We start from the raw sequence: 23,199 nt of genomic DNA on the forward strand, positions 1-23,199 counted from the left end.
TCAATGCAAGAAGGAACACGAGTCATAGAATCATAGAATCATATCATAGAATCAAAGAGTTGGAAGAGAACCTGATGGGCCATCCAGTCCTAACCCCATTCTGCCAAGAAGCAGGAATATTGCATTCAAATCACCCCTGACAGATGGCCATCCAGCCTCTGTTTAAAAGCCTCCAAAGAGGAGCCTCCACCACACTCCGGGGCAGAGAGTTCCACTGCTGAACGGCTCTCACAGTCAGGAAGTTATAGAATCCAAGAGTGGGAAGAGACCTCCTGGGCCCTCATCCAGTCCCACCCCATTCTGCCAAGAAGCAGGAATATTGCATTCAAATCACCCCTGACAGATGGCCATCCAGCCTCTGCTTAAAAACCTCCAAAGAAGGAGCCTCCACCACACTCCCTCCGGGGGCAGAGAGTTCCACTGCTGAACGGCTCTCACAGTCAGGAAGTTCTTCCTCATGTTCAGATGGAATCTCCTCTCTTGTAGTTTGAAGCCATTGTTCCCTTGCGTCCTAGTCTCCAACGAAGCAGAAAACAAGCTTGCTCCCTCCTCCTCCTCCCTGTGGCTTCCTCTCACATATGTATACATGGCCCTCATCATGTCTCCTCTCAGCCTTCTCTTCTTCAGGCTAAACATGCCCAGTTCCCTAAGCCGCTCCTCATAGGGCTTGTTCTCCCAGACCCTTGATCATTTTAGTCGCCCTCCTCTGGACACATTCCAGCTTAGAGTCAATATCTCAAAGGAGTCCCTCCTTCGCCCCGTTTTCTGTGATAGGCGCTTGCCTTGAAGCCGCAAAGGGCTTTGTAGCTGGTGGGTTGTTGTAGGTTTTTTCGGGGTATATGGCCATGGTCTAGAGGCATTCTCTCCTGATGTTTCGCCTGCATCCTCAGCCTCAGGCCCCTTCCTTTTTGCTTCCAATGGCACCGAGGTCACTCTTGGTGACAGAGGGAGGGGAGCGGTCTGGATCACGAAAGGGGCCCCTTTGGACCGTAAGGAGGGCACAATCCGAGCCCAGCAGCGAGATTGTCATCCCAGCCCCAAAGGCGCTCTGTAGTTAGTAAGTGGGAGTTAGTCAGTGAGTTAGGGTCTGGAAGGAAACAGGTGAGGAGCAGCTGGAAAACTGGTTAAAGACACAAGTTAAAGAGAGTTTGAAACCTGTTCTTATGTATTCACATAAAAGGTCCTTTTCAAAGAAAAGAATAGATTGAGATAAACTCATATTGAAACACTGTTTTGTAAACATCAAGCAGTTGAGCCTCTGTTAACCACTACGCTTATACCATAGGAATGATACAAATAAACTGTTTCACCTTCAAACAAACTCTCTCTCTCCGCGTAATCACTTCCAGCTTGAGAAGTCTTAAAAGGAAGAAGAAGACAATCCTTTGCTCCTTAGTATCATATTTTGCTCATTTATTATTATTATTATTATTATTATTATTAACTTTATTTGTACCCCGCTAGCATAGAATCATAGAATCATAGAATCATAGAATCATAGAATCAAAGAATCAAAGAGTTTGGAAGAGCCCTCCTGGGCCATCATCCAGTCCAACCCCATTCTGCCAAGAAGCAGGAATATTGCATTCAAAGCACCCCTGACAGATGGCCATCCAGCCTCTGCTTAAAAACCTCCAAAGAAGGAGCCTCCACCACTCTCCCTCCGGGGCAGAGAGTTCCACTGCTGAACGGCTCTCACAGTCAGGGAAGTTCTTCCTCGTGTTCAAGTGGAATCTCCTCTCTTGTAGTTTGAAGCCATTGTTCCCTTGCGTCCTAGTCCTCCAGGGAAGCAGAAAGGAAGCTCCCTCCCTCCTCCTCCTCCCTGTGGCTTCCTCTCACATGTTTATACATGGATATCATCATATCCCCTCTCAGCCTTCTCTTCTTCAGGCTAAACATGCCCAGTTCCCTAAGCCGCTCCTCATAGGGCTTGTTCTCCAGACCCTTGATCATTTTAGTCGCCCTCCTCTGGACACATTCCAGCTTAGGGTCAACATCTCTCTTGAATTGTGGTGCCCAGAATTGGACACAATATTCCAGATGTGGTCTAACCAAAGCAGAATAGAGGGGTAGCATTACGTCCCTAGATCTAGACACTATGCTCCTCTTGATGCAGCCCAAAATCCCATTGGCTTTTTTTGGCTTTTTTCGCATTGAGTCCCATCTCCCGAGGGACTCAAGGCGGCTTACAAAGGCCAAGGCCTCAAAACATAGCATAACATATACACAACTTAAAGCAAATCAAAAACAATAAAGCAATATCAAAACAACACAAACAATAAAAACAATACACCAAAAACACAATAAAACTGGGGGCCTGGCCAAATGTAATGGGTTAGACTATCATTTGCTCAGACTGTCAGTCTGTCCCCTTCCTGACCATTTTGCATTTCTGATTAGATAAGCAAATAAGAGGTCCCTTCAGCCAGGACACAAGACCAGAGAGTGCCTTCACGTATTTATTGGTGCTGGCGGTGCGATAGAAAAAGGTCCACGCTGCCACGTGAAAGAACAGAGTGCCTCACACCCTCCTCCGAAACAAAGGTTCGCAGGCACATACACAGCGCAGGAATATGACACAAAGGCAACGGGCGGCATCCGCTCCATATCACTGTGACGGGGCCACAGAGGGATTTCAGCAGGAGGCGGGCGCTCATTCCCCGCTTCCCATTCACACAGAAGGAAAAGTGCTCCGGGCGTCACATTGGCAGCCGCTTTGTGGCACAACCTGACAGCCCTTCCATCACAAAGCAAAGAGAGAGAAAGAGAGAGAATCCCTAGAAAGCGCACTTACGACACCGGAAGACGATTGCCTGCCACCCCTCTTCACTCCTTTTAGAACACAGAAGCCGCCACCAGTGCCTCTCGTGGCACCTTCGGCGGCACTTTTCCAAATAATCTCGTAAATTATTCAACCCTGCCTTGTTCAGAAGGCGCACGAGACAAAACTCGCAGGGATTTTCCTGTCAAAGCTCTTCCGTGACACCGTTTTGTAGGTTCCTGGGCACTGTTCCTGGCACTTGCCTCGGCCTGTCGCGGCCTTTGAACGCCACTCAACAGACAACCAAGCGGCTTCTTCAGAATTAAAAATTGCTGCCCTTGATGTTCTGTGCGGGGAATGCAACGAACGCACTATCTGCCGGTGTGCACAGCTTAATTTATTCCTGCCGAGTACGCCCAACATGGGCCAAAGGCGCATGACCAGTGGTGAGTGTCCTGCTCAGCATGAAAGGCTGTGGGTGTTGGGATGCAAGCCCACACTGCCCAAGTCTCTAGTCCTGAATGAGGAACAAGTTCGCTAGCTTAGAACAGGCTGAGGGTGTCCCTTCCTCCTGTCTCTTGTATGGAAAGAGGAATGTAACTCTTGGCTCTCCCCTCTCTCTTTCCTGCTTTGGTACAATCGATGCTTTTCTATGGCAAGCCTCTGCTTCTGACTCCTTCTTTGGCCCCTGGGTGTGTGCTGTGTGCCTTGAGATCTCTCTCTGCTTGTGAGTGTGTGTGTGTCACAGACTTGCAGCGCTTGGAGTTTTCCCTCTCTGAAACCCTAGAAGAGACGGAGTTACAGAGAAGCTAGGACCGTTTCTCTAGATACGGTTTTTGCAAATAGCTCTTTTGTGATTGTAAAGACAGAATTCTGCGTGTTTGCCTCCAAAGCTCTGAATTCTCCGCAGCCACGTGGCCCTTCACGCTTTGCTTGCTGTGAGCGGATTGCTCAACTTTTGGTATCCTGTTTGCATTTTGGACACTCTGCTGTATTTGGGGAGTTTTCTCTTAACATGCAACAATTTCTCAGCCCTGAAACCTGCACGCAAAACATCAGGAGACAATGCTACGAGAACACGGCCATACAGACCGGAAACCACACAACACCCCCAGTGATTCCGGCTGCGAAAGCTTTCGGCGATACACTGAGAGAGCATTTCCCAACAGCCACAATGGGCTCCGCTCGAACTTCGAACCACTACGAGTTCCACTGTCATTACTTGCAATGGTTGTAGCACCGCCACCTCCTGATTGGCAGCCTCGTGGAGGAGGGCCAAACCCTCAGTCCCAGCGGCCACCAGGCCCAATCCCTGGAGCCAACTTGGGCCCTTCCTCCAGGTGTTTTGTACTCCAACTCCCACCATTCCTACAGCCCCAGGCCCTTTCCTTTTCCCCCTCAGCGCTTAAGCGTTGTATCTGTTGGGATATGAAGCTAGGCATCTTTTAGGTCTATCATCTAGCTTAAGCAGCTGAGGGGGGAAAAGGAAGGGGCCCGAGGCTGTTAGGAATGGTGGGAGTTGGAGTACAAAACACCTGGAGAGAGGAAGGGAGGGAGGGCCCAAGCGTGCCGCTGCCTGCTCCAAACGCAAACGGCGCACTGCTCTCAAGGTCCCCGCCGTCCATCAGGCGGCAAAATGCACGTTCCCTTCTCGTTCCCCCGCACGGAAGCATCATCGCCTCTCTCGCGTGACAACAGAAGGTCCGCGGCTGGCAGCGTTCGCGAGGGCAGGAAAGTGGGAGCGCCCCGTGGCAGCCTTACCTCCTGCAGCTGCAGCCTCACTTTGTTGATGGCGCGGACCCAGCGGGCTCTGGCGGGTGGAAACAGCGGAGCCTCGCCTTCATCGGGGAAACTGAAAGGAAGCGGAGACTCTTGTGAGCGTCAGCAGGAACCTATGGAGGCCGTGAAGTCCTAGAAGGAGTGCGGTGGGAAACGGCCAATGGTGCAAGGAAACCCAGGAGAGCCAGGGCTGAGGAGCAGTGGCCAGGTCTTGGCATTGAAATCCCCCCCCCCCCCCGCCACCCCTTAGCAGCCTTCAAGGCCCATCTGGTCAAGCCCACAGGAAGGTGCACTGCGTACCTGACAGGCGTCTTTGGAGCAATCTCTCTGGGCCCTCCTGGCGCTGGGGGCGGGGGGTGCCGGGGCGGGCCCCCTGCCTGTCTCCTCCTTCTCCGGCACCTTCTCCCTCTCGCTGGGCACTCCCTCCGGAGCCTCGTGCGGCTTGGAGCCCGGCCTGTGCTCGTCGTCGTCCTCCAGGAGGGGGGAGGCGGGGGGCCCTTCGGGGGGCTCTTCCTCCGGCTCGGACCCGGGGGCGCTCCCCTGGAGAAGGTCCAAGTCACTCAGCTGGGAGCTGCCCCGACTGATGTTGCAGGAAGAGCCGAACCGGCTGCTCCCGGCCGGACTGTGGGAAGAAAAGTGCGCGTCAGGCAGGAAGGAGCGAGTGGCACGTGGGAGCTAGGCGCTCCGAAGAGGAGGCACCACCACCAGCCACACGCTCAAGCGACCCACGGTGGGAGAGGGGGGAAACCTCTGGGAACACAAGGCCGCATTTGAGGGGTGCTGAGTGTTCTCTGGTCGTATCCCACACACAGGATAAAGCTGGGCCTGGGCCCCAGAAACGGACCACCGGGCCACCAAGCCCCTGCTCCCCACATTCCCACATCAAGACTGACAGCAGAGGTTTCCATCTCTCCCAATGCATGGCACACTGAACCGCACACGTTCTGTGGAGTTCCTTCCTAAGGTGTAAATTATGAGAGGTTTCAGCATGTCTGCAAGAAGTCAAGCCACATGACAATTTGCATGTGAGGGGTTTGTGTGGGACAGCGGCTCAGTCAAAGGAGTCCGTAAGAGGGTCTCTCTAGCTCCATAGGCCAGGAGAATAACATTTAACGGGAATGCGACTGTCCTGCTTCTTGGCCAAATTGGACTGGACGGCCCACGAGGTCTCCTCCAACTTAATCCTTCTATGATTCTATCTATTCTGCCACTGCCAGGAAACTGGGTGGAAATTCCAACCGTGTGACCAAAGGAGAAATGGCTGCCTCGTGGTCACTCCCACGCTGCTCTCCTCCCAACACCAACAGCTATGGGCGGTCACCTGGACATGTGCACAACTGGCAGGCAATGGCCAGATCCTTCCCTTCCTTTTGGCTTCCCATCTCTCAGCCTCAGCGTATCTGCCTAGGTGGGCTTTCTGCACATAATTTCATCCCCTCCCCACAAAGAGCCTGCTTCTCGGCCTCCAGAATTACTTGCGGGTTTGTTTACTTGTTCATGTGTTTCTCCCCTCGATTTCCTCCCAGCGAGCACGGGACTTCTTCCGCATAACTTCTGTTGTTCTTTAGCACAACTTTACCCACTTCCCACAGAATTTGCATGTGCAGGTTGCATTCGACCGTTCAGCTCTATGCGCACTCTCTCATCCTCTCACACACACTCGGGCCATCCAAAGCAAGAGAAAATACTCCGCACTGTTGCTCGTGCGCATTGGCACAACAGAAAAGGGGAATCAAGGGGACACAAACCACAGCTTCTCAAAGGAAACCAGAAGCAGGGAAAGGCGCAGGAAGAGCTCGAGGCGTAAAGCATCTACGCAACTACGTCACAACTCTCTCTAACAAACACACCGAGGGCCGCTGATGCCACAGGCGCAGGTTGGATCAGCCTGAACTACGCCACCACGTTGCTACGGCTAGGAGGTGGGCATTATAAATGGCCAACGGATTGGCACCATTTATTATGCTGCGGCGGTTGCTACTGGCCTTCTCTTCTTGGGCGGCTCCGGGGTCCCCTCTGCACCCGGCGGTGGCAATTCAGGGGCGAGGGCCCCCGTTTTTGGACCAGGAAGGCCAACCTTCTGCTCCGCTTGATCCTGGACACATTCCGCGCTTTCTCCTGGTTCTTCCAAGGAAGGCTCTGGGGTCTCGGTGGGGACGGCGTCCAGCTCTTCATTCGGTTCTTTGGCCATTTCCGCCTCCGCCTCTTGGCTGGGTTTAACGGAAGCCAGATGCGCTGGACCTTCTTCTGGAGCATCCTTAGTCACGTGGTCAGGCTCCACGGGAAGCTGTCCAGCTGTGGGAGGAACCTCTAGACCCGGCTCCATCCCAATCGTATCTGGCACTTGCTCCACCTCTTTGGGGGCCGCCTGTGGCTCCTGGGACTCCGGCTTGGGCACGGCAGGTGAGGAGGGGACGTCTTGCTTGGAGGCCGCCGGCTTGAGCACTGCCTCGGCCTCCCTCTTGACGCCAGCCTCCTTGGCCTCCTTCTGCCACGGAAGGGAGAAGTCCAGCTTCTTCCCAAAGACGGAGGACCCCTGGGCGCTTTCGGGGGCGGGGGCCTTCTCCTCGCCCGCTCCTCCCCCAAAGAGAGAGGAGGAGAACTTGTTGAAGCTGGACACGAGGCTCTGTGGCTCGGTGGCGTTCTTGCCTGCAGAAGGCGGCTGAGAGGAGAAGAAGGAGCCAAAGGTCTTGGTACTTTCTGTTGAAGACATGAAGCCGAATTTCGGCAAAGTGGGCATGCTTGGGATTTCAAAGACGGGCCTGGAGCTGGCACTGGTGCCGTCTGTGGAAACGCTAGCAAGCTTAGTCTTGTCCTCTACGCTACTTTTTACGGGAAGAGATTCAGAGGGACGTTCTTTGGTTGCAACACCCAGGTCCTCGTGGAGCAAATCGTGGCCTTTGCTTCCAGAAGTTTTTGACTCCCTCTCCAAGGATCCCAATGTCTCTGGTTGGAGATCATCAGCAGGTATCTCCTCACTTCTTGTGGCTTCTTCTCCAGTTGGTGGCCCAACTGATGAGGTGTCCTCGGTCCCATCTCCATCCAGCTTGCCAACTTCAGGTTCCGGCTTCTGGGTTTCCTCCATCTCCACCTGGGCAACGCTAACCTCCGCCTCTTGTTCCGGGACAGAGGACTCTTCTGCAGATGGGAGAGATCCTCCTCCCAAAGTCTCCAGACCTCCCTCCGTTGGTTCTGGCATCTCAGCCGTTTCTGTGTCGGCTGAACTACGCAACTCAACAGGCCTTATTTCATCTGAAGCCACCACATCGGCACGCAGTTGTGCCACTTCAGGGCCCTGATCCTTTCCTGGGACCCATGTTTCTGAGGCATCTGGTGGGGGCTCTTGGACTTTCTCAGATGCGTCACTTGCTTTAGCGTCCATTTTAGTAGAACCGTCTATTGCCGTGTTATCCTCGGGCAAGACCAAGGCTCCTGCTTCTTTGGGGACATCTGTGGCTTCTCCTCTGGGCATTTCATCTTGTTGTTTCGGAACATTCGGTGCCTTTATCTCTGACGGTTCTGCTTTAGGTGCCTGGTCGGGTTTGGGGGCACCTCTGCCAGGACCAGGGCTTGCGGCCCCCCTGGCTCTGGGACCGCCATCCTGAGGTTTCGAGGCCTTTGCCGGGGTCTCCTCTGCTGCGGCCCCTTTGAAGATGCCAAAGAAGTCGCCGGTCAGGGATGGAGAAGGGCCGCTGGGGAGGGAGGAAAAGCCAAAGAAGGACGCGCTCTTCTTTTGTGGCCCCGGCACTGCAGGGGCCGGGGCCGGGGCCTGGGAGAAGAAGCCAGACAAGGTTTTGGTGGGCTGCATTTTGGTCATGAAACTGGAGAACATTTCAACGGAGCTATCCAGGACGGATTTCTCACTCTCGGGCTCTTTGGGCTTCTCCTGCGCGTGAGGAGGCACGGCTGGCGTTTGGGGGAGAGGCTTCTGGCCCTGGGCGTCTTGGGCCCCATCCTTCAAAGAGGGGGTGCTCCCCACTGGCTTGGCATCAGCGGGGCTCACGCCGGGCTCCTGAGGCTTCCCTTCCGCCACCATCTGTTGTGTCGTGTCTTCAGGAGCAGCAGCAGCAGTGGGGGCCGTGACATCCACTGACGTCCTGTCAACATCCGAACTGGGCTCTGGGATCCCGGAAATGTCATCCCGCACGCAGGGCGCAACGGCCCTCTCACCGATGTCGCTCTCCCCTCCGCCCTCCTCCGGCCCTTCTGCGGGTTTGGGGGTCTCCAGAGGGAAGCGCGTGCTGTCCTCCTCCGGCATACCAACTTGACGGCTAGGATCAGGATAAGATGGGCCGTCCTCACTCTTTCTCCCATCCTCCAGAGGTTGGCCGGTCACGGACAGCATTTCCATCTCACTTCTTGCTTCCGAAGCGCCTTTGGTGACACCATATTCCGCTGCAGGAGCGCCTGATGCCTCTGCTTTCCTCTCCAAGCCAAGAACCTCGTGCTGTCCAGGCCCTTCCCCTAGTTTCTCCAAGTCCTGTTCTCCTGCCAACCCAGAGACAGAACCACCTTCAGCCACATGTGTGGCTACAGAGGCCTCCACGTCATTCGGCTTACTCTTCGAGCCGGCAGCTTCCTGCTTACCGAGGACGGCGTCGATAATGCCAGCCGCTGCCGCCCCTTGCTTCTCCAGGTTCTGCCGGCTGGCCGTGCCAATACCCGAGTCCACGGAAACGCACTGCTTCATGGAGGGCTTCGCGTTGGCTTGCTGCATAGGTGGCTTTGCAAGGTTGCTTGCCGGCTGGGGCTGAGGCCTGGCAAGGCCCCCCTTTTCGGGGGCAGCGGGTGGCGGCTTTTCATCCAAGAAGGAGGTCAGGTTGAAGAAGCTGAAGCTGGAGCTGCTCTGGGGCACGTTCTTTCTTTCAGTGGCACCCCCTGAGAGAAAGGACGGCATCTTGAACAGGCCTTCAGTTTCTGGGGGCTTGGCTTGGGGGGCCGCCGGAGGCTGGGCTGCGGGTTTCTCTGGGCCCGAGAAGAAGGAGGAGAAGAGGCTCCTGGGGCCCGGAGGCTGCTGCTGCTGCTGTGGCTGGGTTGCCGGCTGCTGTGGCTTGGGCATCGAGAAGCCAAACGGCAAGCTAAACCCGGACTCCTTGGGCGGCGGCTGCGGCGGCTGCTGAGGGGGCTGCCTTGGCTGGGCCTGGCTGGGCCCGGTTCCTGCTCGGGGGTCCCGTTGCTGCTGCTGCTGCTGCCCTGGTGATGACGCAGGTCCGTGCCGTGTCACTGGTGGCTGGCCGGGTTGGCCCACTCCAGGACCCACATGAATGGGGGGCTTCTGGTTCCCAGCCATGGGGAGCGCCTGGTCCGCCGCCATGACAGGCCTCTGCTCTACGGTTCCCGCAGGAATGACCTTGGGTTTTGGCACTTCCTTCCCAACCTGCCTGTGAGGCTCTTCGTGATGGCTAACGGGCTTCTTGGCCACTTCCACGCCAGCTTGCCCTGGAGGCACCGGTGCAGCGGTGGCGGCGGCATCGCTCCTCGGTGGGCCCACCCCACGCGGATCCACCTTCTCCTTTGTCGCCAACGAGCTCTGGCTCCCGCTCTTTGCTGGGGCCGTGGCGCTTGGAGGGGAAGGGGCTGCGTCTGCTTTGAAGAGATCTCCTATGGAGCCAAAGAACGACGAGATGCCCGCTGGCTCCGTCTTCTCCGGCAGCTTCTTCTCAGGCTCTTTTCTGACCTGACTTGGGGGCGGCGTGGGTGAGGGCGGTGGCGCCTTGCTGACTTGCGTTTGGAAGAAGTCGAAGAACCCAGGAGCCTGGCTTTTATTGGGGGGAGCAGCAGCGGGCGCATCTTCTCCCAGGCTGAAGATCTTCAGGGCGCTCTTGAAGAAGGTGCCCTCGCCCTCCGTGAACGCCTGCCCCGCGGCCGGCTGAGTCTTCTGGGGCTCCTTCACAGACACTTTCGGTGCCTGCAGAGTTGTGGGGGGAGCCGGCTTTGGGCCCTCCTCCGAGCGGCGGGGCTTGCTGTCTGTGGGGCCCATGCCAAACTGGGAGGGAGACCTGGCCAAGGGGGCCCTCTTCTGCTGGACACTCCCAGGTGGCTCTGGCACGGCATGCTTGACCGAGTCTTGTTTGGCAGGCTTGGCTGGGCTTTTGACCTCTGCCTCACGCTCAGCAGAAGCCGGTGGACGGCGCTGCGTGTCCTCCCCCGTTTTTCTGGGTGGCATCACGGAAAGGGCCTCGTTTTTGTGGTCCAATGACACCGGGGGAGCAACGACTTTCTTCCCAGCTGCTTCTTCCAGTGACTCGGGCCCATCGGAGCCTTTCCCAATCAGGCCTCCCAAAGTGGAAAATAAAGAGGCGACCTTGTTCACCGGTGGCTTCTTCTCTTCTTCGGTGGTCTTCACTTCTGCCGCACTCCGAGGAGCCACTGGAGGCTCGGGCTTAGCAGACGACTGGAAGATATGAAAGCCGAAGCGCTTGGACTGTGCGCTTTCGGAAACAGCGGCCATGGCCGGGGTTTGGCTCGGCTCTTCCTTTCGCCTCGCGCTGGAAGCCGCCCGTGAGTGCACTCGCAGGTCGAGGGTCAGCGGAGGCTCCTCCCCGTAGCGGTCTGGCTCCCTCTCGGGCCTGAAGTCCACCCGGAGTTTCTGGAGTTTGTACCCCGAGAAGTCCAGGGGCTGCTCCCTCTGGGAATAGATGGACTCCTCAAACATCTGGGAGAAGGTCTCCAGGTTCATGTGCATGAGCTGATCGCTCCTCTGCAAGGCCACAGACAGGTCAAGGGGCTTGTTCACGTAATCGTCATCCAACGGCTCCTCTTCGGCAAACCAGAACAACTCGTCCTCGTTGTCGAGAGGCACTTTGAAGCCACAAACAGCCACCGTGTCATCTTCCAAGACCATGTTTTGCAGAGCATCCCTGGGATAGTCATAGTCCCAGTAGTCCGGTTGTGTGTAGCTGTCCGGAGTGCATACGTAGACATACTGCCCGGTAGCATCGGTGAGAAGAGAATAAACATACTGGCCGTCGCTATACATGTAGTATCCGCAAACGCCATTTTCGGCGGGCCACCAGACCCCATGCTCAAGCAGCATCAGCCAGTCCTGGTATTCCTGGCTGTAAGAGGAGTACACAAAACTCCCGTCCGTGCTCAAGGACTCGTGGTCAATCAGTGTCCACATATTGCCATCGCAAGCGGATGAGTAGCTTAAGTCCATGGGCATATCTTCCAAAACGTAACTGTTGTCGAACGGAGGAAGAAGATTCCCGTTCAGAAAGCGAGGGTCCCACCCCTCGCTCTCTTCCAGACCGGCGTCCTGGAAGCTGAACTGGTCAAATGATTCGTGGGACATTACACTAAAATCTAGGCTCTGCACATCAAAATTGGCGTTTGACCTCCAGTCCACCCTGTTTGCGTTTCCGTCTTTTTTGCACAGATTCACAACGGTGTCATTAGAGCCTGACCAGTCCAGGAATTCAGCCACTGGGATGCAGTTCTGGTTCAAGACGTAATAGACCGGCAGGGAGAGCTGGTGGGCCACGGCGGAGAAGTCTCCCGGGTCGTACTCCCAGTCGTAACTGGAACAGCTCCTGGTTTCCTCAAAGGCAAGGTACTGTCCCGCGGGGCCGTTCAGTTTGGAATTGAGGGGTTCGTTGGAGCTTCCATGGAGAGCATTCTGATAAATGCTGGACTCAGTATCTCTCCTGTAAAGAGAGGGCTTCCTGGACAAATCCTGAATGTTTTCCTGAGAATGGAGAGCATTTTGGGAGACAGACCGCCGACAGATAGGCGCGTGCTCCTTGTCCATTGCATTGGGCAGGTGACCGTTGGTCTTGGAGGCCTCAGCCGCCCACTCCTCGACTTTTTCTTTCGGTCTGTGCAAGAAATTGTGGATGAAGCCGGGCGCTTCCTGCCTTCCGCTGCCACGCTCTTGGGAGCTCCCGGGAGCCACGCGGGAGTCGAGAGCGCTCTCTCCAGGACTCGCCTCCTCCTCGCTCTTTTCGAAGATTTTCATGATGCCGCCCAAAGGACTTGTTTTCGTCTTCTCTGGCTTACTTTCAGACACATTTTCATTCGACGCAAATTTAAATAATCCAGAAAGTAGGCCAGGTTGCTGACCGCTCTTTTGGTTGTCTGCCTCGTGTTTCACAGACAGGTCTTCCTTGTGGGTCACGTGGTCAGATGGGGAAAGGTGGAAAAGTCCTGAGAGCAGACCTTGCTGTGCTGGCTTCTTTGGAGGGTCATCCGTCGTCCTGCTTTCTGGGATTCTGCTGGACGGAGGGGGTTTCCCAGCTGCGGCATTCAACTCAGGTCCTCCTGGCATGGCGGACACCACCGACTCCTTGTGTTGGGAATCCCTCAGGCCTTGAGAACTCACGGGACTGTAATGATGTTCCCTCGGGATGATATTTGACCCATCTGAGGCTGTCCAGTTTTTGTGTCCACCTCCTGGCGCATGACGGCCATGATCTTCAGAAGCATCTCTCCTCCTCCTCATTGGCCCTTCTTTGTCCGTTGGCCCATCTGGAGCCGGGAGGGACTTTGAGGGGTCCGCTGGGTCTCCCGAGCGGCTGCTTTTGAGGTCCTTCTCCACACTCCCGTGACGTTCGTCAGGTTGGTCTTTTGGGGCCAGAAGGTTTTCAACAGAAGCTGCTCTCAAGATGGAAGAGAAGAGCCCAGGTTTCTCTCTGTTCTCTCTATTATCCGGCTGCTTCTCTGAAAAGCCAAGGCTGCTCAGAAACGGGACCTTGCCGGTGAAAGGGAAACTGGGCTCGCTATTTGCAGCACTCGCCCTCCGCACATCGTCTTCCGACTGGTGACCTTTCCCCGGACCCAGCGCGGTCTCCTTCGGCACAGGCTCAGAAGCAGAAGGAAGCAGCAACTGGCTGAAAGACTTCTTCAGGGGGCTGAAGAAGCCCTCAGAGGGGTCGCCTGGCCCCAAAGGAAGAGCACTGGCCTCCCTTGCGCCCCCACCTGGCTTGGCCCCCGGCATCCTCCCTACGGGGGGCTGGTTCCTAGAAGGGCCCGGCGGTTCTCTAATGGTTTTCTCTGGCTGGCTTGAAGTGGGGGGTGCCTCAGAAGAAGAAGAAGAAGGCAGCAACTGGCTGAATGACTTTTTCAGGGGGCTGAAGAAGCCCTCAGGGGGGTCACCTGGCCCCGAAGGCCCCAAGGGTCCCGAAGGCTGAGCCCTCGCCTCCCTTGTGCCGCTGCCGGAAGGACCCAGTTGTTCTTTGGTGAGTCTACCTGGCTGGTTTGAGGTAGGAGTTGCCTCAGAAGAAGGAAGCAGCAACTGGCTGAATGACTTTTTGAGGGGGCTGAAGAAGCCCTCAGAGGGATCACCTGGCCCCGAAGACCCCGAAGGTCCCGAAGGGTGGGTACTCGCCTCTCTTGTGCCGCTACCAGAAGGGCCCAGTTGTTCCTTGGCTGCTCTGCCGGGCTGGTTTGAGGTGGGAGTTGCCTCAGAAGAAGGAAGCAGCATCTGGCTGAATGACTTTTTGAGGGGGCTGAAGAAGCTCTCAGGCGGATCCCCCGACGGCTGTGCAATGGGGGGCTTGGGGTCTGCGCTTGGCTTGCTCTGCGGCACCTTCCCTGCCGGGTGTTGGTTTCCTACCGCACCCAGCTGCTCCCTAGTTGTGTCCGGTTGCTTTGAAGCGAGAGGGGCCTCTGAAGACGTTGGTGGGTCTGGGGTCTGCTTGGGAGCAGCCAGGTTCTCAAAACTGGCTCTCAGGCTGAAGGAACTGACGGAGCTGGAGAATTTGCCAAAGATGGAGGACACGGGGCCACTGCTACTTGGGCCGGTGCCCGTTTCGCTCTTGGCCGCTTCGGCAGATGCATTTGAAGGCCTTCTCTGGCCGTCTCCACAAGGCTGCTCGCTCGCCTTGACTTCAGAGGCAACCGCGTGTGACGTGTCCACCTTCGGGGTCTCCTCCGGTTTCACGGTTTCCTTGTTTGGTGGTTCTTTTTCGGAGAAGATTTTCAAAGGGTTGAGCATGCCGAAGACAGAGTTCACGACGGAGCCGGCTGCGTTCTGTGGGGGAGGCTGGGCCTGGGCGTCGCTCGCGGGGGGGTGCTGTGTGCCAGGGACGAGGGGCGCCTGGTCGCCCGCCTTGGCCTTCTCTGCTGGGAGGCCCCCACGGCCCTTCCCAGCCCCTTCCTCACTGCCGTTCTGAGTCAGGGAGGGAGATGCTGCGGAGAGTGTGGTTTCCGCTTGGCCGCTTGCTCTCACTTCTGGTTTATTTGAGAACAAGCTTGCGATGCCTCCCTCGGAGGGTGTGTCGTGTTTCTCCGGAGTGGAGGACACCAGCTTTTCCACGGAGGCCGTGAGGTGCTTTGTCCCCGAGCCCACTTTCTCCGTGAAGGAGCTGAACAAGGAGTTCACCGTGCTCTTCACTCCGCTCAAGTCCGGGAGCGCCTCGGAGATGCCTTTGGTGCCCTGGCCGTCCTCCGCTTTGCTCGGCTCCGCGCCGGCGCTCTCCTCGTCCGCCTTCTTCTCCGGACCGGCGGCCTTGGCGGCAGCGGCGGTCTCCTCCGCATTCTTGCTCTTGGGGAGGGTCCCGATCTTGCTGATCTCCTCCTCCTTCTCGTGCAGGTACTCGGAGACGGTCTCCACCAGGCACTGCAGCTCGTCCATGGCGTCCACGTACTCCTCGGAGGGCTCCTCCACGGGGGAGAGGGCCACGTCCTGCTTGAGGAAGCCCGGCTTCCCGGCTCGGCCCCGGTGCGGGCGCTTCTCCCCTTGCAGCAGGGCCGTGGCGCTCCCGGCGTGGTCCCCCAGCCGGCGGAGGTTGGACTCGCACAGCGCTTGCGAAAGGATCGCGATCTCCTCCAGTTCCTCCTCCTCGTCCGAAGCGGGCGAGTACTGGGGCTCGTCCGAGGCGCTGCTGTCAAACTCCTCGAGCGCGCCCAGCGGCAGAAAGCAGTTTGCCGGCGGCTCCGGAGGCGCCCACTCTTGATCCGCAAAGTCTCGGCCAGCTCGCTTGCTCTTGGGAAGCTTCCCACTCTTGACCAGAAGGCCGTTTTTGTACGGGCGCAAAAGGGGGTACCCCGGCAACTGCTCCTCGCTTTCGACGAGGCCACTCCCGTATTTCCCGGGTTCCTCATAACCCAGGCACATACCACGGTCTGCTCTCGTCTTGATGCTCCCTGGAGAAACCACTGTGGGAGACAGCCTCAGGATGTGGCTATTTCGTGGGGCGCCCGTCAGCTGGCGCTCCTCAAAATTGTTGTACCTGAGCTTCTTTTTCCTCCTCCTGTCTATGGTGTCATACTCCTCGGGATAGCATGGCACCCCGGGGCGCCCCGACTCCGTGATGCCCACCTTCTGTGGAAACCTGGGCCTGTCGTGGCGGGCAGGGGTCTCTCTCCTTGGAAAGGGGGGGCTTTGGGGTCCGTGCCAAGTCCTCGTCCTGTGGCTCTTTTCCAAAAAGTCCTCTATGAGCTGCTTGCCCAACTCCTCGTAGTGCTCGCCAGGCTCTTCGTGGCCGACTTCGCTCTCAAACGGAATGATCCTGATTTTTCCGTGGCTAACTAAAGGCTCTTGGCTGATGCGTCAGGAAGAAGGAAGAAAAGAGAAAACGGAAAGGAAAGAGCAGGAGGGACGAAGAGGAAAAGAAGAAAAGGGCTTTTAACACAAAACATGCAAAGGAAAGATCCGTAAAGATCACGTCACAGAAGGAGAGGCATGCACAGAAATACAGGCGTGTGGAAAATGTCACGGCATATGCGGATCGCACCTCAGTCGTTTAGTAATGCTAACAGTTCAGAAGAAATGTCATCCTGGCAGTGGTTTAAGGTCGTGGCGCATTCGGGATGACGGAGCCTGGCGGGGAAGAGAAGGAGCCGAGAGGGAGACCCCCCCCCCATGATCCGCAGAACAGAACGGCTGGCTCCCAAGGAGGCCCCCAGGAACAAGGGGGGAGGCAGCTGGGCCTTGCCTCTTCCCTGGCAGTGCCCCCCACCCCATTCTGGAGCCCCCAGGGGCCTTTTTGGGCTGCAGGGAGGGAGGGGGGCCTGGGGGAGGCGCGCCTTCTCTTCTTCCCACTCCCTCGGGGGGGGGCACACTCCTCACAGCCGCCTGCCTTCCTGGGGGCGCCTCCTGCCCAGAGGTATTTTGCAAGTGACACAACCCACATGATTTCTCACTCCCCATCTAATATTAATAAAACTTTATTTATACCCCGCTCCATCTCCCCCCCCCCCCGGGGGACTCGGGGCGGCTTACACGAGGCCACGCCCATCAGTACAGTAAACACAATATAACACAAAAAGCATAACAAAACCAGAAAATAAAATACATAAAATGCAAAACCGATATAATAAGCTAACAGCAAAAGCAAATCAAACATTAAAACACCGAAGATTAGGCTGGGCAGGGCCGAACTCAATGATAAAAATTTTAAAACGCTTCTGAGGTCATTTTATGCAAAGTTTGGTCAGGGAGTATCTTACATTCAGTCACTGAAGGCACATTGGAAAAGCCAGGTTTTCAGGTTCCTCCTGAAGACTGCCTGCGTGGGGGCTTGCCTAATGTCTCTGGGGAGTGAGTTCCAGAGCTGGGGGGCCACCACAGAGAAGGCCCTCTCTCTCATCCCCACAAGTCACACTTGCGATGCAGCCGGGAGCGAGAGAAGGGCCTCTCCAGAAGATCAAAGAGATTGTTTGGGTTCGTTAATAGAGGCACTCTCCCTCCTTGCTTTAGAGGGATTAATTATTTATTGGTGGCATTTGTTTGCCGCCCTTCCCAACCCGGAAGGGGACTCATAAATACCTCTAAAGCAGGTTAAAATAGGGCCAGTGGTCCCTCAGAGGGTATTTAGGTTTGGGAAACTGACACGGGAGCCGCCAGAAACAAAAGCTGCCCCAAAAGGGAGCCAGCAGAAGGGTCGGGCGGCAGCGAGCGCAAGAGCGCATGCAAAACGCCACGTGGCCACAGGCCAAAAAGGAGGGGCCCTCCCACCCACCAGAGGTGTATCTTATATACGGAAGCAGCTTGACCTCCCACTCGGCTGGGAAGCGGGCTCCCTGTCTGTCAGACCGCCTGTCAGTCAGTCCACTCATGGTGGAGCCCAACCCACCAGACCTTCTTCCAAAAGGGGGGGGGTGGCAGGTGTGACAGGGCTGGAGCCACAGGGACCGTAGGTACCTCTGGAAGGGAAGTAAGGAGGCAGCTCAACTGGAGGGCCCAGGGCTCAGATCAGGCTGGGGCCAACTTGGGCCCTCCCTCCGTCCCTCTCTCTGGGTGTTTTGGACCCCAACTCCCACCATTCCTCCCCACAGCCTCAGGCCCCTTCCCTTTCTCCCTCAGGGGCTTCAGAGGAAAAGGAAAGGGAAAGGAAAGGGACGGAGGCTGGGAGGAGGAATGGTGGGAGTTGGGGTCCAAAACACCCAGAGAGAGGGAGGGATGGAGGGAGGGAGGGCCCAAGCAGGCCCACAACCCGTTCAGATGGACAAGCTCAATGTCGCACGTGGGAGGTTGGGCAGCAGGGACGGGCAAGGCCACATGGCCCACATTCTGGTGGCTGCTGTGGCGTCCAGTGGCTTTTGAGGACACTTTGGTTGAAGACACTGTGGGACCAGTGAGATGGAAGTGGGACTGAAAGACAGTTGCATCTGTCAAGTAGGAAAATTAGGTACCACCTTAAACAGTGTGGGGAGGCTAAATTAACTGATTTATGAGGCCATAAAGAAGACTCCAGCAAAAGCATTCCAGCGGGGAAGCATGCGGGGAATGCGGAAGTGCTTCATCAGCGTCGCAGATGGACGAGGAAAGCGACAGCTCCCCTGGCGGCCAGAAAAAGTTAAATAGCCTCTGTGTATGTCTGTATATGTTGTATGTCAAAAATTGGCATATCTGTGTCCACTGTAATCCGCCCTGAGTCCCCTGCTGCGGGGTGAGGAGAAGGGCGGAATAGAAAAGCTGTAAATAAATAAACTGACCCTAGAGTCTCCTGTCAAGAAACAGAGCCAGAAACCGGGCCAGGTAAACGGTGAACAGGGTCAGTGCAAAGGCCCACCCAGGGAATGGCGGCTGCCGTGGCAGGTCCATGCAATTTGGGATGGGGGGTGTGGGGCTGAGGCACTGCCTGCCCACCTCCCTGCCTGCACTTAAGAGGCTGCTGTCACGTTGGGGTGGGCAAGGAAATCCCAGAGCCCCCGGGGGAGAGAGCGAGAGAGCGCTATCTGGGCCAGACAGATGAGGAGGATAATACTTAATCCAAAGCGGGGAGTCGCGGGGAAGGAAGGAAGGCGCTGCCGATTTGCAACGCCAGCAGCCACGTGTGGGTTTTGATGTCGCCAGAAATGGATAAACCCCGCGGGAAAGGGGGGGGTGCTACACTTCGTAGTCCTGTTTTTCTATTATTATTATTATTAACTTTATTTGTACCCCACTAGCATCTCCCGAAGGACTCGATGCGACTTACAAAGGCCAAGGCCTCAACACACAACACAACAATACAACACCTAAAGCAAATTAAGAACAGTTAAAGCAATATTAAACAATAAACAATACATCAGGACACTATAAAACTGGGCCGGGCCAGAGTGAAGGGTACAGGATTAAAAGTGCTGATGTGACAGGTGATACGTAAGGATTAGAGGGCAAGTGCAGTGTGCAGTGTGCGGCAATCTCAATTCTAGTAAAGTGCTTCTGGGACTTGGTATTGGAGATTCCTATTCTGGGAAGGCACATTGGAACAGCCAGGTCTTCAGGTTCTTTCTGAAGACTGCCAATGTAGGGGCCTGTCTAAGATCTTTGGGGAGGGTGTTCCAGAGTTGGGGGCCACCACAGAAAAGGCCCTGTCCCTCGTCCCCACCAAACGTGCCTGCAACGCAGGCGGGATCACGAACAGGGCCTCTCCGGATGAACGAAGTGAGCGCGTGGGGTTCATAAACGGAGATGCGGTCACGCAGGTAGGATGTTGAATGTGCTCAAGCTCCCCCGTGGGCACACGTGTGGTCCGTGGCAAATGAGGAAGCAAAGAGGGCCAGCCCCAACCTCTGGAAGGCCTGCAATGCCCTAGAATGGGTTCCAAGCAGGCGCCTATGGATTCCTGACTGATTTGGTCCCTTTAAAAACCAAGTGGGAGAGGAATGCAAGGACGGCTGCAGGTAAGACAGGGAAAGACAGGTAAAGGCAAGGAAGAGCAGCAGAAGGACAGCAGCAGCGCCACGGGGCAGAGAAGGAGCGATGGGCGAGGGAAGAGGAAGCCAAAGGGCTTCAGGAGAGCCAAAGGGGGGGAGCCAAAGGGAGCAGAACGGGGCGGCCCAGGGGTCTGTGTCCCCCGTCCCCCCCAGTGGGTTCGGCCATCAAAGAGACGCCCCCGGATCCTGTTTCCCTGCATAACTGGCTTGGGTCAAATGTCAGGGGCAGAATCTCAATTCCCGTCAAATCCTTTGACGATCTTGGATCTCATCACAAAGCAGAAGAGAGGCTGCGTTGTGATTTCCGCACAGCCATGGCCTTGAGGTTTGGAGGTGCCTGAACACCTTGGACGTGGTTTTGAAAAAGAAAACAGGTGAAAGGATAGAGAGCGTGACACAAAGATGCCAAATCTCGGCAGGATTCACTTCTCCTTCCTCTTCACTGGTTCTGAAGGATTACACTGGAGCATCATACAGGGAGCATACCCCCCACCCCCCTGTTGTATCAGCTCCACTGGCTGCCGATCCAGTTCCGAGCACAATTCAAAGTGCTGGTTTTGACCTACAAAACCCTATACGGCTCCGGCCCAGCGTACCTGTCCGAACGTATCTCCTTCTACGTCCCACCGCGGAGTTTGAGATCTGCTGAGGGGGCCCTGCTCTCGGCCCCACCTTTATCACAAGCGAGACTGGTGGGGACGAGGGACAGGGCCTTCTCGGTGGTGGCCCCTCGCCTGTGGAATTCACTCCCCGGGGAGATTAGGACATCAACATCCCTCCTTGCTTTCAGAAGGAAGCTAAAGACCTGGATGTGGGACCAGGCCTTCGGGTAAGCTGGCAGATGGACAAAAGACAATGACAACCAGAATAGGAAAGGACTATGACCATGATGGCGAACCTATGACACATGTGTCAGCACTGACACGCGTAGCCATTTTCGATGACACATGGTCGCATGCAGCCGCATACAGAGAAGATGGGGCCACATCTCAATAAGGACATTTCACTATAAATATCATGAAATTATGGTTTTTTTCTCAAAGTGACACCCCACCCGAGTTATGCTCGTTTTTTTGGCAAGTATTGACACACCAAGCTCAAAAGGTTGCCCATCATTGGACTATGACAAGGCTGGATGGACTATGGATTTATGAATTGGCGAACGTTGACCACAAGATGATTTTATTGCTGCTATTGTATTAATTTGATTGTTTTAATGAGTTATAATTGTTGTTGTCATACTGGATTTTGCATATTGTATTTTGTGAATTGTTGGGGCCCCTCGGGGGTTGAGAAGGGCGGGGTAGAAACACTCCAAATAAATAAATAAATCAAAATAAATACTTGTGTTGTGACTATTCAGATCACTTATCATACATTTCTGGGAAGATTCTGGTGGGAATCTTTGCTGCATGTTCGTAAGACGCTGAAGTTCTTTCCATCCCAAGATGCACTTCTTTCCCTATGTAAACATCTCCAAAAATGGGCTGGTGGTCCTGACATGAGGGTGGGCCTTACCACTGATGGCACCTTACAATGGAAGAAATACGGCACATATTTTACAGGCATTTGCTTTCTCTATGCATTTTGACTACGCTGCCATGGACATATGAGGCTAGGATTGTTGTTGTTTTTATTGGGGTGTTGCATGGTTTCCGGGCTTTTTGGCCAAGTTCTAGCAGCATTTTCTCCTGATGTTTTGCCACAGCCTCAGGCCCCTTCCTTTTCCCCCTCAGCCGCTTAAGCGTTGTATCTGTTGGGATATGAAGCTAGGCATCTTTTAGGTCTATCATTCTATCATCTAGCTTAAGCGGCTGAGGGGGAAAAGGAAGGGGCCTGAGGCTGTGGCAAAACATCAGGAGAAAATGCTGCTAGAACCCAGCCATACAGCCCGGAAACCGCACAACACCCAAGTCATTCCAGCCATGAAAGCCTTCAGCAATACATCATCATCATCATCATCATTGTCACACCAAAGCCACAACACAATTTGGAGACACCTGTGTATGCGCTCCCGAGGGGAGGAAACCCACCTGACGGCGACGGCCCTTTCGAGGAGGTCGGGGTCCCGGGGAACTCCCTGCTGCTGCAGCCGGGACACGACGACGGGGAACTGGTGGACGGAGGCGTTGGGCTGGGCGGTGGTGTGGAAGCGCGGGGGGAGGCTGCCGCTGGCCTCCTCGCTGCGGTAGTCGCTGTCCCGGTCCTCCGCCGCGCTGTCGTGGTCGCGCTCCTCAAACGCTTCAAACGAGACACAAAAGGAGTCAGCCTCGCCGGCACCCGCCCTGCCCCGCCCTGCCCCGCCCTGCCCACCTACACAGCCCCCAAAGGCAGGTGAGCGCTTTCGTCCTTTTGGAAGGAGGAGGAAAGGCAACCGGGGGGGGGGGGGGGGCTCCACGCCTCCCGCGGAGATGATGCCACGCAAACACCAAGGCCAAAGGAGAGAGGCCGAAATGGGGGGGTGTCACAAGATGAGAAGGGGGCGGCAGACAGACAGACAGACGGACAACGGACAGGGTCCTTCGGCATCTTCCCTTCCCTCTCGTGACACTTTCCCCACACTGAGCCCATCGTTTCCCCTGAAGCCCCAAAACGAGAAAGTATCTGGGTTGTTGTAGGTTTTTTCAGGCTATATGGCTATGTTCTAGAGGCACTCTCTCCTGACGTTTCGCCTGCATCTATGGCAAGCATCCTCAGAGGGAGTGAGGTCTGTTGGAACTAGGGAAAAGGGTTTATATATCTGTGGAATGATGACCAGGATGGGACAAAGGACTCTTGTCTGTTGGAGCTAGTGGTGAATGTTTCAACTGACCACCTTGATTAGCATATAATGGCCTGGCAGTGCCTGGACCAATCTTTTGTTGAGAGGTATATAATAATGGGTTGTTGTACGTTTTTTCGGGCTATATGGCCATGTTCTAGAGGCATTCTCTCCTGACGTTTCGCCTGCATCTATGGCAAGCGCCCTCAGAGGTAGTGAGGTCTGTTGGAAATAGGAAAATGGGTTTATCTATCTGTGGAAAGACCAGGGTGGGACAAAGGACTCTTGTCTGTTGGAGCTAGTGGTGAATGTTTCAACTGACTACCTTGATTAGCATATAATGGCCTGGCAGTGCCTGGAGCAATCTTTTGTTGAGAGGTATATAATAATGAGTTGTTGTAGGTTTTGTCGGGCTGTATGGCCATGGTCTAGAGGCATTCTCTCCTGACGTTTCGCCTGCATCTATGGCAAGCATCCTCAGAGGTAGTGAGGTCTGTTGGAACTGGGGAAAATGGCTTTATATGTCTGTGGAACGACCAGGGTGGGACAAAGGACTCTTTTCTGCTGGAGCTGGGTGGGAATGGTCCAACTGACCACGTTGACTAGCATATAATGGCCTGACAGTGCCTGGAGCAATCTTTTGTTGAGAGGTGATTAGATGTCCTTGTTTGTTTCCTCTCTGTTGTTGTGCTGTTGTAATTTTAGAGTTTTTTAATACTGGTAGCCAGATTGTGTTCATTTTCATGGTTTCCTCCTTTCTGTTGAAATTGTCCACCTGCTTCTTGTGGATTTCAATGGCTTCTCTGTGTCGCCT

General features: G+C 55.4%; 1 protein-coding gene across 1 annotated transcript in view; it reads right to left on the bottom strand.

Moving 5' to 3' along the window:
• LOC132768096 (uncharacterized) overlaps positions 1-23,199 on the bottom strand; it is a 253,159-nt gene that overhangs the window by 143,540 nt on the left and 86,420 nt on the right. The window contains exons 8-11 of the mRNA XM_067464869.1: positions 21,658-21,865; positions 6,526-16,023; positions 4,818-5,162; positions 4,523-4,613 (exon numbers count right to left, since the gene is read on the bottom strand). Coding sequence (XP_067320970.1) covers positions 4,523-4,613; positions 4,818-5,162; positions 6,526-16,023; positions 21,658-21,865 — 10,142 coding nt within the window. The remainder of the gene's footprint in view (positions 1-4,522; positions 4,614-4,817; positions 5,163-6,525; positions 16,024-21,657; positions 21,866-23,199) is intronic.

Source organism: Anolis sagrei, chromosome 2, assembly GCF_037176765.1.
Source record: "Anolis sagrei isolate rAnoSag1 chromosome 2, rAnoSag1.mat, whole genome shotgun sequence".
Taxonomy (NCBI): Eukaryota; Metazoa; Chordata; class Lepidosauria; order Squamata; family Dactyloidae; genus Anolis; species Anolis sagrei.